Source organism: Microcebus murinus, chromosome 2 (assembly GCF_040939455.1).
Source record: "Microcebus murinus isolate Inina chromosome 2, M.murinus_Inina_mat1.0, whole genome shotgun sequence".
Taxonomy (NCBI): Eukaryota; Metazoa; Chordata; class Mammalia; order Primates; family Cheirogaleidae; genus Microcebus; species Microcebus murinus.
Window position 1 is genome coordinate 95,336,906 of NC_134105.1, and position 16,541 is coordinate 95,353,446.

Genomic DNA, 16,541 nt, shown 5'->3' on the forward strand with positions numbered 1-16,541 from the left:
GACTGAGAGGTGAGACATTTGTAACTCTCTAAGTAAACTTGGAACTTGAACTCAAATATTTCCTTTCCTTTTTATAATGTTGTTAAACCTTGAAGGAAAATATTGAGACATAGCATGTATACAGTAATTCAAGGACATTTATCCAAATTGGGTTACATTTTTCTTTTGTTTTAATATTTGAACTAAACTTGTATATTTTGGATAAAAATTCCATAGCCTAATGTTTTCTCTTAGATTTTTTACCAGCTGAAAATACAGGTAATATCAACACTAAGACCATGTCCTTTCTTTTCAACTAATTGTAGTTTCAGGCCTTTGCATGTTGGCTAGCTTTCCTCAGTATCCAGTTTGTAAACATATTGTCTGATTGCTGTATGCTCTGTGATACCAATGAGATGCTCCCCCTCACCCGCCCCGCCATGCTTCTATGTACACAGTACATTGTGGTATGCATACAATGAGAGATAGCAATAAGTAAATCCTATTGATAGCTATAACTTATGAATATTCATGTTTTTATTTCAGATATTCAAGAGTAAAGCTGTGCAATTGGCTGAGAAACTCCTTCCTGCCTTTAACACACCTACTGGGATTCCCTGGGCAATGGTGAATCTGAAAAGGTAAACTCTATTTTATGTGGTTATTCTTATTCTGGAAGAATTAAATTCACTGCTTTTTTGACTAAGTCTTAGAAATTTCCAGTGATTTGCTCTCACTATACTTTTTAAAACTTAAATTGGTTTTCTCTGTATTTACACAGAAGCATGTTTCTTTAAAACATTTTCTGATTTTTAAAATACGTCCTTTACTTTGAAACTGGTCACCGGCCTTAACTTCATTACAATTTCTATTACTTATTTCTTTAAGTCTAGATTTCTCTTTCTCATCTGTATCGTTATACAACATTTATTTCTTTTATTTGCTTATTCATTTCCATTTAGTGCTGTAATGGATTCAAAGTACTTTCCCTCTCTTTTTATAACTTCTAAGTGAAAATGGAAAACAATATGCTTAAAAATTAGGCCTTCCAGTTGCTGGATGTCTCATAATAATAAGGGAAGACATAATTCATGATGTTGACTAAAGAGTTTTTATTGGAGTATCTGTACTTTAGAAATTCAGAGTGAACTCTGAAGTATCATTCTTTGCAGTTTGTTTTATTCTAACAGAAAAAACTGGATTTTACTTAGAAATAGATGAAATATTAGGTCATTAAATATGAAATGTTCCATTTTGAATCAAAAGTTTAGTTTATTGTATCTCAAACAAGAAGCATTACAATTAATCAAAGTATGTGTCTGAACTATCAACATAGTTTTGTCACCTTAACGGTAACTGGTTTATGCCAGCAGCAAAGAAGCCTGAAGAGCGAATGGCAGTGAAATCACGAAAGATGTTTTCCACAGCTTGTTGAGAATTGAATATTTTTCCTTGCAAGAAGTGGTCAAAAGCCTGGAAGAAGTGGTAGTCAGTTGGTACAAGGTCTAGTGAATACAATGGATGACAGAAGAGTTTCCCTGTCCAGCTTATGTAGTTTGAGCAGCATTGTTTATGCAACATGTGGTTGAGCATTATCTTGCAAGAGGATTGGCCTGTGTCTGCGATGAGACAATTGCAAGCATCCTCATCATTCATCTAATTGGTTGCAGTAGACATCCTCTGTAAACCTGTAGTGGATAATACCAGTACTGGACCACAAAATGGCCAAGCAGACACCATTAGCTTTTTTTGATATATATTTGGTTTTGGACTGTCTTTTGGCGCTTCATCTTTATCCAGCCATTGTGCCAAATGCTTGCAATTATCAAAAAGAATCCATTTTTCATCACATGTAAAAACACAGTGTGGAAATGGTTCGCCTTTATGTCGTAACAGCAAAGAATGACAAGCTTCAAGACAATTTCTCTTCTGATGCTGGTTTAATTCATGCAGAACCCATCTATCCAACTTCTTTACCTTGCCAATTTGTTTCAAATGGTCCAATATTGGAATAGTAACGTCAAACCTTGCTGCTAATTCATGCATACGTTGAGATGGATTCACTTCCACTATAGCTGTCAGCTCATTATCCACCTTGGTCTCAGGTCGCCTGTGTGCCTCATTTTCAAAATTAAAATCACCAGAACAGAACTTCTCAAACCATCAAAATACTGTGCATTCACTAGCCACATCCTTCCCAAACATTTTGTTGATATTTCGACCTGTGCTGTACTGGTTCTATGATAGAACTTATATTTGAAAATTACACAAATTTTGGTCTTACTTGTGGTTTAACAAAAATTGCTCTAAAAAAAATTTGAAAGATAATCACAAGCCAAACTGTGCAATTGAAAGAATGAAGCTATATTTTCATGATAAAAATAAAACAAGAAGTGTGAAAGTGAAATGTCAGAGATACCAGCTGTCAAACTTAGTACTTAAGGAAATTGGACATTTCATACTTAATAACATAATATTTTTCGGACGACTTTATAAATCGAACAAATACATACAGTTAAAATTTGAATAATGTCAGTGTATTTGAACTTGCATTTAAATATGCTGATTGAAATTTTTGCTGCTCATTTTTTCTTTGAGTAAAATTTATTATTCATCTTAATGTTGGAGTTTGGATTAGGTGAAAATTTGACTGTTGATCTCCTTGCCCTAGACCCTATTTATTTATTTTTTTATTTATTTCAGTATATTATGGGGGTACAAATGTTAAGGTTACGTATATTACCCTTGTCCCCCACCCCCTTGAGTCAGAGCTTCAAGTGTATCCATCCCCCAGTTGTTGTGCATCACACTCATTTATGTGTATATCCATCCCCTTCCCCCCAACCTGCCCGACTGTCTGGGCCAGAAATTTTCTTTGTGGGAAGGTTTTTAATAACAAATTTAATTCTTTCTAATACGTATATATATATATATATATATATATAGGACTATACACATTTTATTTTCCTTTGTGGCAGTTTTAGTTAATTGTACTTTTAAGAAATTTCTCCATGTTCCCTAAATTATCAAATTTGGTTTAAAGTTTCCATGTTCCTTTCTTATACCTTTCATGTTTCTAAATTCTGTAGTAATAACCCTCCTTTCATTCCTGATATTGGTAATTTGTGTTCTCTCTTTCTTCTTATCAGTGTAGGTTATCAATTTTGTTAATGTTTTCAAAAGTAATTTTTGTCTTTGTTAATTTTCACTATTTGTTTTTCTGTTTTGTTGATTTCTGCTTTTTAAAATTTATTACTTCCTTCCCTTTCCTTACTTGGAGTTACTTTGCTCTTTTTCTAGCTGCTTACATTGGAACCATAGGTCACTGATATTAGACCTTTCTCTTTTTTTTCCTTCCCTATAAACTATTGTTTTTCTATGAAGTCATAAATTTCTCTGTAAGGACTGCATTCGAGAAATTTTCTTTTTTCATCATCATTTAGTTCAAAATATTTTCTCATTTCTCTTAGGATTTCTTCTTTGACACATTAGTCATTTATGATTGTGTTTTTCAATTGCCAGATTTTAGGAAGTTTCTTAGATATCTTATTTGTTTTGATTTCTAGTTTAATTTCATTGCAATTATAGAAAATACTCTTCATAATTTGAATTTTTAAAAATGTGTTATAGCTTGTTTATAGCTGAGCATGTAGTCTTTGTTGGTAAACACACTTGAAAAGATTGTATATTCTGCAGATGTTGGGTATAAATGGTCTATATATATATATCAGGTTAAGATGGATGATGGTGTTATTCAGATCATCTATGTCTCCCCTCATTTTTTTTTTTATATGATTATTTTATGTGTTGCTGAGATGAGATGTTAAAATATCCCTAGTACAATTGTGGAATTGTCTATTCTCTCTTATTTCTGTTAATTTTTTGTTTCATACATTTTGAAGCTTTACTCTTAGATACTTACACATGGTTTGTTTTTCTGATGACTCGACCCATTTATCATTCTGATGTTTCCCTCTTCATTTCTGGTAATATTGTTGTCTTGAAGCTTATAAGATATTAATGTAGCTGTTTCACCCTTCTTATGCTTACTATTTTCATGGTTTGTCTTTTTTTATCCATTTATTTACAACCTCACTGTATTGTTTTAATTATAGTGTTTTTACAGACAGCATACAGTTGGATTTTGCTTTTGTTATTCAGTCTGACAATATCTGCGTTTTTTAGTTAGAAAGTTTAGTCCGTAAAGATTAATTACTGATACAGTTTGGTTTAGGTTTTTTCCTTTCTTCTCTTCTCTTTTCCTTAATTCTTTTGCATTGATGAATACATTTTAGAATGAAATTTTTAAAAATGTACGTATTATGGGTACATAATGGTTGTATATCTTTACAGGTTACATGTGATATTTTGATACAGGCATACAATGTGAATTAATCAAATCGGCATAATTGGGGTAGCCATCACTTCCGGCCTTTATCTTTTGTTTGTGTTAGAAACATTCCAATTCCAATATAGTTATTTTAAAGTATATCCTAACTTATTGATGATGGTCAATTTGTTGTGCTATCAAATATTGTTCATTGGGTAGAATCTGTCTAACTATGCTTTTGCACACATTAACCATCCCCACTTTATCCTCCCCTTCCCCACTACCCTTCCCAACTGCTGGTAACCATCATTTTACTCAGTCTCCATGAGAGCATCTGTTTTTAATATTTAGCTCCCACAAATGAGTGAAAGCGTGTGAGATTTGTCTTTCTGTGTTGGCTTATTTCACTTAACATAATTTTCTCCAGTTTCATCCCTGTTGTTGCACATGTAAGGATTTCATTTTGTTGGCGGCTATATAATATTCCATTGTGTATATTTACCACAGTGTCTCTATCCATTCATCTGTCAATGGACAGTTAGGTTGATTCCAAATCTTAGATATTGTGAATAGTGCTGTGATCAATATGGGAGTGCAAATATTGTGGATTCTATAATATATGTAGAAGAAAAATGTATGATCACAGCAACACAAAGGACGATATGGGAATGTGAAAGTGCATTGTTGTAATGTTCTTATATTCCATATGAAGGTGTATAATATTTGAAGGTCTAATGTGGTAAGTTAATGGTGTATGTCATAATCCCTAGAGCAGTCACACACATACACAAAAACCAATAGAGAAACTGGAATACTAAAGTATACTTGATTCAAATGAAGACAGGAATAGAAAACTAAACAACTGATAGAAAAAAATGGAAAATAAAAAGTCAAGATAGTAGGTTTGCGTTGGTGAGATGTAAAATAAATTCATCCACTTTGGAAAATTGTTTGACTGTTTTTATAAAGTTAAATTAGAATTTGTATGTGACCCAGAAATTATATGCTCAAGAGAAATTAAAATATATCTCAGTACACAGGTTGGTCAGAACAACCTTATTCATAATAGCCCAAAACTGTAAATAACCGAAATGTTTATCAACAGGTAACTAGTCAAATAGTTGTAGTCATACAATAGAACACCACTTAGCAATAAAAAGACTCAAACTACTGAGACACACAGCAATATGGATGAATCTCAAAGACATGTTGAGTGAAAGAGTCAAACGCAAAAGAGTATATACTGTATGATGATATTTATATGAAATTCTAGAACATGCAAAACTAATCAATAGTGAGAGAAAACAGATTAACAATTGCTTGAGACTGGCTGGAGGAAGGGTGTGGGTTGATTGCAAAAGGGCATAAAGGGCAATTTTTGGAGGGATTGACCTAGTTTGTATATATATGTTTTTATTTGTCATTGCACCTTGAACTGTGCATCTGAATGAATCCATTTTGCATGTAAATTGTATCTCAGTGTTGTTTGTTTAAAAAGAGAAATAAACCAGATACTAGGCTTGGCCGAGGGACTGTGCAGGATATTCTTAATTCTAAATTTTTGCATATTAATATGTTTAAATATTTCAGACCAGATATTTTCACAAATGCCACTCTTTTGCTTTCATTCAGAATACCTTCCACAAATATTAGATATTTTTACATTGAAAAATGCGACTTCTATTTTTATTTTATTTAAAATACTTTTTCCAATTTAGATGATGCAAAATCATGGGGTTTCTCAATTTTATTCCACTGAAGTGTACAATATAAATAAGCCTAATGATAAATAGGAGCTCCATCAAAATATTATTCCTACAAGTCAAGATATTCCAGCTCAAAAACACTTGGGGCTACACTGCAGCGTATGCAGTGTGGAGGTTACCACCACTGGTGCAGTTGTGTCTCACCGGTTCCTAAGGATCGTAGGTGCCTCTTGTGCATCCTTTGTCATCTTGTTACATACTGATACTGAGGTATTCAAAGGGAGGACTCAGATACCCCAGAGCTGGGAAATGGTGAGTGTGAGGGGCCAGGTGTCCCAAGCAGAAGGTACTGGCTGGAACTGGGTGTGGCCTTAGGACCTGGGCCTCTTTTGGTCAGTTCTATAGTTTGCGGACCCGAGGCACCCTACTGGTGCAGCTTAGCCCTCGGTCCCCTCAGTGGGGGCCGGGACCATAGGTGGGACCCTGGGCATGAGGGTCTCTCTTCCCCGTCTCTGCATGAGGCAACCTTGGCCTAGCCCCAGAGCCCTCTCTGGGCAACTCTTTACTGCACATCACCCAGATTGTGTGGTGAAAACAGGAGGGTCTTCAGGGGATAATCCCAACTAGGTCTGGATGGTTTGTGCATTTGAGAATTCATTTGAGTCAGAACCTTATGGTGAATTCAGTGAGGGTTTCCTCACTTGTGAGAACTGAAGCCTGGGGAGGGTACATTTCTTTGTTGCTAGGGAAGTGGAAAGTGCATGGAACTCCCAGAGGTCCATCCTCCCTGTGGATGTGCACATACCCCTGAACTTCATCATCAGATACTGACCACCTCTAGGGATCACAGCTCTCAAGTTTGGGGATGTATTTGACCTTCTCTGTGTGAGTTTTCCTTTTGAACTGTGGGAAAGCATGCATTTTATCCAAACTGATTAAAAAGAACATTTGTTTCTTCCCTTTGGATTCCTTGATCAAATATTGCCACCTTTAATTCTACTTTCCCTTAGCACTTGATAATTTCATTCCCTTATGTGAATGCATAATTTTTAGTTTTTTGGGGGAAAATGTAAGCTGCCTGTGATATGTCAGTAAAGCAAGAAAACCTTGGAACAAATGGAAATTTTTGTTCTTTTTAGGAAAGAAAACCTCAAGATGTGACATCGAGGTATTTAAGTTCTCACATACATTTTTATCATATAACTATTTGTGCAAAAAGTCCCTAGAAAATTTTGAAATTTTAAGGCTGTCTGTTTATTAGGCAGTTGAATTCATATTTTGACTGATATGAGCTTATGTATATCCTTGAAAATCCTAATTCACATAAGGGGTTGTTCTCCAACCCCAATGTATTGTCATATGTTACTTCCTGAAAATATCCCCCAGTGGGATATATTCTAGGACTAAGATTAAGTCCTAGAATGGTTTTCTGTGTAGAAAAGTTAAATTTTTAAAAAATTAATTAAAATAAAGATTACTGAAAATAAAACATGGCTTATACGAATTTTCTATTTAAAATAGATAATGCATGTAAAAAAGATATTTCAACTTAAATTTACACATTGTTTGAGTGTTTTCATTTATTTAGTCCATTCTTTGATTTTGTTGAGGTGAATTTCTACATCACCCTATTTTTGAGCTTTATTTCTGATAATTGCAGTTCACAAAAAGCTTTATTTCATGCTTTGAATACATTGATTAAATATTTTCAACCAACTGAACAATGTACAAACCAAAATATAGATGACTCATTATCAAAACAATAAGTAGAACATCTAGGTTGATTTACTGTCAAAAGTTTATCCAATATTTCTTTCCTGTTGCTGGTGGTCTGCTAAGACAGCAATTATTTTGTTTTTGCTTTGTTTTGGGTTTTGGTATTCTTTCCACATTTTTGGTTATTCAGGTTCACTGAGGATATATAAAAATATATGTACATTTTAATATCTATACTTTTTATTTTGATCAGTTGAAAAAAATCATAACATTTGTATGAAATTATGATGTGGTTAGTTTGGGGCAGCTCATCATCTTGTTATGGTTGGAACATTTCTGTCCTCAACAATGTTATATCTTGTTCTTAGGGATTTTCTTATTTTTCTGAGTTAGAATATACGTAGGTATCACGTTTAATATTTCAGATTCTTCCTTTGAGGTTGTATGCAAAATAAAAAATGAAAAATTTTGTTTAGTATTTTGAAAAATGTTTGAATATACTATGAATGAAACTTTGTGACTTTTGGCCAGAAAGTTTTTACAGAGAATAGTAAACTGTTAGACATCCTCAGCTTTGTGTTTATACTTGACTACACTTTCATCCATTCGCTGTGCTTGAAACCTAGATAATCTTTCTAAATGCTATTCCTTAAATATTATGTTGTAATCCTTAGAAGTCCTCCATGACTTTCCATCACACTTAAAATATAAAGTTTCTAACATTTTTCCATGGCTTATGGATTCTTACACAGTCTGGATTATACCTAGGTCTTTAACTGCATCCTGGTCATTCACTTCCTCTTACTTTCTGAGCTCTAGCTACACTAGCCCACTTCCTTTCCCTCAGGGCCATTGCATTTGCTGTTTTCTCCCCTGGGAATTCACTTCTCCAGATCTTTTCATCACTGGCTCCTTCTTATCATTCAAGTCTCTTAAATCATGTCATTTCAGAAACACTTTCTCTGAACTCAATATATAAAGAGCTTTTCTTCTAACTCATTTTCTGTCCCTTGTATTTAATATTTTATTTTCCTATTTAATTTTCTTTATAGCAACTATGACTATTTAAAATGGTGGAGAAGGAATGTTATATGTCAGGTTTATTATGGGAGAAGGAATGTCATATGTCAGGTTCACCACTATCTCTCTCAGCCTAGTAGGCATTATTATTTATGAAATGAATGACTATTTTATATACTTACTATATCCATATTCCTTCTCTTATTCTCACTTCTAGCTTTAAAAAAATCGGTTAGTAGGAAAGGATGCAACGAAAAAAGAAAACTACAGACCAATATCCCTAATGAATATAGATGCAAAAATTTTCAACAAAATCTTAGCTAACCGAATCCAGACGCTTATCAAAAAAATAATCCATCACGACCAAGTGGGCTTCATCCCAGGGATGCAGGGATGGTTCAACATACGTAAATCTATAAATGCAATTCACCACATAAACAGAAGCAAAAACAAAGACCACATGATTCTTTCAATAGATGCAGAAAAAGCTTTTGACAAAATTCAACATCCTTTCATGATACGAACACTTAATAAAATAGGCATAGAAGGAACATACCTAAAACTGATACAAGCCATATATGACAGACCCATAGCCAACATCATACTGAATGGGGAAAAATTAAAAGCATTCCCACTTAGAACTGGAACCAGACAAGGCTGCCCAGTATCTCCACTTCTGTTCAACTTAGTGCTGGAAGTCCTGGCTACAGCAATCAGACAGGAAAGTGGAATTAAAGGTATCCAAATAGGGGCAGAAGAGATCAAACTTTCACTGTTTGCTGATGATATGATATTATATTTAGAAAACCCCAAAGATTCAACCAAGAAACTCCTGGAGCTGATAAATAAATTTAGTAAAGTCTCAGGATACAAAATCAATACACAGAAATCAGAGGCATTCATATACGCCAACAACAATCAAATTGAGAACCAAATCAAAGACTCAATTCCCTTCACAATAGCAACAAAGAAATTAAAGTACCTAGGAATATACTTAACCAAGGACGTAAAAGACCTCTACAGGGAGAACTATGAAACACTGAGGAAGGAAATAGCAGAGGATGTTAACAGATGAAAATCCATACCATGCTCGTGGAGTGGCAGACTCAACATCATTAAAATGTCTATACTACCCAAACTGATCTACAGAGTCAATGCAATACCTATTAAAATCCCATCAGCATTCTTCACAGATATAGAAAAAATAATGTTACGCTTTGTATGGAACCAAAGAAGACCCCGAATATCAAAAGCAATTCTAGGCAACAAAAACAAAATGGGAGGTATTAATATGCCAGATATCAAACTCTACTACAAAGCTGTAGTAATTAAATCAATCTGGTATTGGCACAAAAATAGGAATATTGACCACTGGAACAGATCTGAGAATCCTAAAACCATCCTCATATAGCCATCTAATTTGGACAAAGCAGACAAAAACATATGCTGGGGAGAAGAATCCCTTTTCAATAAATGGTGCTGGGAAAACTGGATAGCCACTTGTAGAAGGCTAAAGCAGGACCCACACCTTTCACCCCTCACAAAAATCAACTCATGCTGGATAACACACTTAAACCTAAGGTATGAAACTACTAGAATTCTAGAGGAAAAAATTGGTAATACTCTCCTAGACATCGGCCTAGGCAAAGAGTTTATGAAGAAGTCCCCAAAGGCGATCACAGAAGCAACAAAAATAAATAAATGGGACATGATCAAACTAAAAAGCTTCTGCACAGCCAAAGAAACAGTCATGAAAGTAAACAGACAACAACCTACTGAATGGGAGAAAATTTTTGCATCCTGATAACAGGATGCAAACTAGGGGCTGATAACTAGAATATACTTAGAACTCACGAAAATCAGGAAGAAAAAATCAAATAACTCTATCAAAAATTGGGCAAAGGACTTGAACAGAAACTTTTCTAAGGAAGACAGAAGAATGGCCAACAAACATATGAAAAATGCTCAACATCTCTAATCATCAGGGAAGGGGCTGATAACTAGAATATACTTAGAACTCATGAAAATCAGGAAGAAAAAATCAAATAACCCTATTAAAAAGTGGGCAAAGGACTTGAACAGAAACTTTTCTAAAGAAGACAGAAGAATGGCCAACAAACATATGAAAAAATGCTCAACATCTCTAATCATCAGGGAAATGCAAATCAAAACCACAATGAGGTATCACTTAACTCCAGTGAGAATGGCCTTTATCAAAAAGTCTCCAAACAATAGAGGCTGGCATGGATGCGGAGAGAGGGGAACACTCCTACACTGCTGGTGGGACTGCAAACTAGTTCAACCTCTGTGGAAAGCAATATGGAGATACCTTAAAACAATACAAGTGGACCTACCATTTGATCCAGCAATCCCATTGCAGGGCATCTACCCAGAAGATCCAGTGACACTCTACAGAAAAGACACCTGCCCTCAAATGTTTATAGCAGCACAATTCATAATTGCAAGACTGTGGAAACAGCCCAAGTGGCCATCAATCCAAGAATGGATTAATAAAATGTGGTATATGTATACCATGGAGTACTATTCAGCTCTAAGAAACAACGGTGATATAGCACATCTTATATTTTCCTGGTTAGAGCTGGAACCCATACTACTAAGCGAAGTATCCCAAGAATAGAAAAGCACCACATGTACACACCAGCAAACTGGTATTAACTGAGTAGCACCTAAGTGGACAAATAGGTACTAAACAGTAATAGGGTATTGGGGAGGGGGGAGGGGGGTGGGTATGTACATACATAATGAGTCAGATGCGCACCATCTGGAGGATGGGCATGCTGGAAACTCAGACTTGTGGGGATAGGGGGGGAAAGGGCATTTATTGAAACCTTAAAATCTGTACCCCCATAATATGCTGAAATAAAAAAAATTTAAAAATTAAAAAAATAAAATTCTCAGCACTGAGTCTGAAAAAAAAATCAGTTAGTGATATTTGCCTTCCATATTTTCAGACAGTGTAAAAGTAAGCACCAAACAATGAGGGAACTTCAAGCAAGGTAGTGATATGTTCTAATATTTATTTTAATGTTTTCTTAACAGATAAATAAAATATAGCATATTAAATTGGCAGCATATGAGTGAGTATAAGAGGAGAAAAAGGTTTATGCTTTTACTTCCTCTTAAAAATAAGAAAAGACACTAGAGAATGGTTTAAAGTTCTAGTAGGAATAATCTTTGAATTCTGCTGCTTGAATAATCCAGTTCCAACCATAATATACCTTTTTATCGGACAAATATATAAGGCCAAATGGTTTGAAGGCATTGGAGAGCAACTCACTCAGGTAGGTAGGACTTGAGCTATTATCCTAAGAGAAGGTCATCTCCATGTGAACATTGGCTTTTCTCTGAGGTCATGTTCCAAATCATGGAGCAAAGCAATAAAGACCAAGCTTAAAGTGGCAGTCATTTAGGGCAAAGAAGACAGATAGTGGTCAGGTCTTAGAGCCGTTCAAATTACTGAGACATAGGCACAAAATCTCAGACAGGAAGGAATTAAAAGGAAAAGCCCCAAAATTTATGTACAGATTTCCCTCTAGTAGTTGGTGATTCTGTAATTGGACATGCATGGGGCAAGACTCAGACCCAGCACAAAATTGCAGAAGGAGCCGAAAGGGCTGAAAATTTAACAGCCACATGGTACAGAGGAGACAGAGGTTAGCATTTAAGGCTGCCAAGGTAGCGGCCTTTGGTAAACAATGCCTGGCTTTCAGCTGAAATCTCAGAGTCACTTCTACAGGTATGGCTGAAAACTGAAATTGACTGTTCTTAACAATACCTAAATCCAAGGTAATCTTCCTGTACTCAACTGTGTTTCAGGAAAAAAAGACTTCACCTTTTTAGAAGATAACATCAGGCAAAGCCTCTGTAATTTTTTATTCGTATAGTCTGGTTTTAAATAAAAAATTACAGTGCAGCCTGAAAATAAAAAAAGCATATCCTAGAGATTGTATCTGCACAAATGAAGTATGTACAAGATTATTCACTGTGAAAGTTTCCATGATAACAAAATATTGGAAATATCCCAAGGGACTATCAAAAGGGGATTGATTAAACAAATTATGCCTATTTATATATAATGCAGTAGTTTTCACAGAGGTGCTGTCAGACTTTCCTGACCATTCTAGGACAGTTTCCATTTTTGGTCCTAGCATAATAAATGCAGGTTGCATCTTCAAGGTTTGAGACATCTCAAAATGCTCTCACATATTTTCATATGCCTCTGGAGTATACTATTCCAATTGAGAATCATTAATATCATGGAATTCTCTGCACCTATAATAAAAACAGAGTGAGAAAACTGTGAACTGATACAGAAGAATCAGGAAGGTGTATTTGTAAGAGTAAAATGCAAAGTACAGAGCGGTAAGTATAGTTTGGTATGTTTTGTTTAAAAAAAGAAAATTAATATATATTTGTATTGCTTATGTATGCATAAAAATTCTGTAGTAATATGTAAGAAACTAATAAAAGTGATCATCTGGGGCCTGCTTGGGTGAAGGGAGATGAGAATGGGTGAAATACATTTACTGTATTGTTTTTTTGTATTGTTTTGATTTTTTAAATGTGGATATATTACTGGAATTTTTAAATAATAAAGTAAAATTTTAGATAAGTTATGATTAGATATAATAATTTCTAAGAGGTTTATTTAACATTTACATATTCATTAAAAACTGTTTTGATCTTTTCCCAATCCTGTCTCATTTTACCTTCCCTTTCATTCAGTGGAGTGGGCCGAAACTGGGGCTGGGCATCTGCAGGTAGCAGCATTCTGGCTGAATTTGGTACACTGCATATGGAGTTTGTCCATCTCAGCTACTTGACAGGGGACCTGGTTTACTACAAAAAGGTTAGTTTTCTTGCCTTCTTTTCTTTGTTTGTTATAAAAAGAGTCCTTTAAGATTTGGCCAAGGACTTGATTAATGCTTAAAATGTTTGCCTTTCTAGATTCATATTTATCAGGGCTCTGGCCTTTATTTTTTTCTTTTTAAATTATCTAAAGAAATGTCTTTTCTATTTAGAACATATTTAAAATAGATATTGTTATTTGAGAATTGTGACCACTATTAGGTTTTTAAAGAATTGCATTGCAGTTCCTAGTCAGCAGCATTAAGATAAGAAAAAATAAACAACGGTTTAAGAATTGGACTGGAAGACTGGGCACAGTGGCTCACACCTGTAATTCTAGCACTTTAGTATGCAGGGGTGGAAGAATCACTTGAGGCCAGGAGTTTAAGACCAGTCTAAGCAAAGACGACACCCGTCTCTACAAAAAATAGAAAAATTAGCTGAGCATGGTGGCATGCACCTTGTCCCAGCTCCTTGGGAGACTGGGAGGATTGCTTGACCCCAGGAATTCAAGGTCACGGTGAGCTATGATGAGGCCACTGCACTCCAGCCTGGGTGATACAGCGAGACCCTGTCTCTAAAAAAAAAAACATTGAAAAGGAAGAAAATAGTAATTATAGATTACATGATCATCTACCTAATATATTAAAACAATATATAGTTAAATTGCTAGAAATGAGTTTAATATTTTTTTGAGTTAATATTTAATGTAGATATTAAAAGTTAGTGCCATTTCTCTACACCAGCTACAAAAGGCAAGAAATTGTCATTTTATAAAAAGATACTTTATGTAGTAGGGAAAAAAATATAAATTTCCTGCAAATGAATCTAACAAAAGATAAAGTTCAAAGCTTTTCAGGCACAGAAAAAGAATGAAATCCTATTATTTGCAGCAACATGAATGGAGCTGAAAGACATATGTTAAGTGAAATAAGCCATGCACAAAAAGACAAATATCATGTTCTTATATGCAGGTGCTAAAAAAAATTGAGCTCAGGCCGGGTGCGGTGGCTCACCCATGTAATCCTAACACTCTGGGAGGCCAAGGAGGGCAGATTTCTCAAGGTCAGGAGTTGGAAACCAGCCTGAGCAAGAGCAAAACCCCGTCTCTACTATAAATAGAAAGAAATTAATTGTTCAACTAATATATATAGAAAAAATTAGCTGGGCATGGTGGTACATGCCTGTAGTCCCAGCTACTCAGGAGGCTGAGGTAGTAGGATCGCTTGAGCCCAAGAGTTTGAGGTTGCTGTGAGCTAGGCTGATGCCATGGCACTCACTCTAGCCTGGGCAACAAAGTGAGACTCTGTCTCAAAAAAAAAAAAAAAAAATGGAGCTCATAGAGGTAGTGAATAGAGTGGTAGTTACCAGGGGCCGTGGGGCGGGAGGAAGGAGGGGTTGGTTAATGGGTACAAAAATACAGTTATGTAGGAGTAAGATCTAGTGTTTGATAGCATAATAGGGTAACTATAGTTAACAATAATTTGTTGTATATTTCAGAATAGTTAGAAGAGAAGGTTTGGAATATTTAAAATACAAAGAAATGGTAAATGTTTTGAGGTGAGGAATATTTCAGTTACCCAGATTTGTTCATTATATATTATATGCTTATGTCAAAATATCACATGAACTACATAAACATGTACAGCTATTATGTGTCCATGAAAATTAAAAATAAACATTAAACTTTATTAAGTGTCATTGAAGAGGACCTAAATAAATGGAGAGATGTATCATATTCATGGATAAGTAAACAATATCATAAAAATTTCAGTCATCTCCAAACTGATCTATAGCATCAATTCTATGCCAATCAAATCTCCAGTGGCCTTTTTTTCTTTAAATGAAACTTGACTTTATAGAAGGGAAACATTCAAGAATGACTGAAGAAAAATACGCAGGGTAGATTTGCATTACCCAATTAATCAACATTCACAGTGTAATATTTGTACAAACAGACTGATGAACAGAATATAGCCCTTAAACCCATATGTATGTAGAAACTTGTTAGGACAAATGTAGCATTGTGGGTTGTAACTGTTAATTGGAAGGAATATTAAAGGCTTACATTTAAAAGATAAAATTTGGTACTTTTAGAATAAAAAATATATGCCTCTAGGGATAAAGAAGGATTTTTTAAAACAGAAGATAAAAAACGTTAACTAGTAAATACACATACATATTATAACCTAGGAATTCCATTATTTGATATGTACATTTAAATTTCATTATATACATAGAAACATTGTATTAGCAATTTATGTTATATTCATCAATTAAAAGAGAACGATACAACTTTTATAAAGATCAAAACAGAGCTAAACCATATATTATTTAGAGATTTAGAAGGGGTTTTAAAAAAGTCATCGAGTTCAACTTATACATAGAGACCAGTCTCTAAATTAACAGCTTTATTTGGGAATCACAGAATTGCAATTTGGGGCATACACACAAACCTGGATGGTCTTCGATATGTCTAAAGAGCAAAGAGGTGGTTGGGAGATTTATTAGGAAGAGAAATGTTATGTATTGTTTTGAAAGAAAATTCATTGGCACTAGTAAAGCTTTTGGGAGCTGTCAGGCTGTGATTGGTGAGTGACAGTGGTAGACAAAACTAGCCTTAGGGCCATAGCAGGTTGTTTCAGCAGTTACTAAGTAAGATTGGTCTTAGGGTTACAGCAGCTGGGCTTGTGGAAAATTTAGTTTTGGGAACTGGTGTTATAGTCCTGAGTGTGTTTTCCTCCTGGCCCTTGTCTGATTTAAATGGGTATGATAAGAATGACCCAGTTCTTATAATCAATTTTCACAAAGTCAAAATAATAAAGAATGTGAAATTCATGCCTGTAAATACATCTGGGATGTAGCAAGTGATATGTGATTGGGTAGTGGTAAACCATCAATTTTGAGAAAGGAGTAGAAGC

General features: G+C 34.7%; 1 protein-coding gene across 2 annotated transcripts in view; it reads left to right on the forward strand.

The window, feature by feature from the left end:
• MAN1A2 (mannosidase alpha class 1A member 2) overlaps window positions 1-16,541 on the forward strand; it is a 163,468-nt gene that overhangs the window by 75,007 nt on the left and 71,920 nt on the right. For both annotated transcript variants that reach the window (XM_020284491.2, XM_076000012.1), the window contains exons 6-7: window positions 526-620; window positions 13,498-13,621. In XM_020284491.2, the coding sequence (XP_020140080.2) occupies window positions 526-620; window positions 13,498-13,621 (219 nt within the window). The remainder of the gene's footprint in view (window positions 1-525; window positions 621-13,497; window positions 13,622-16,541) is intronic.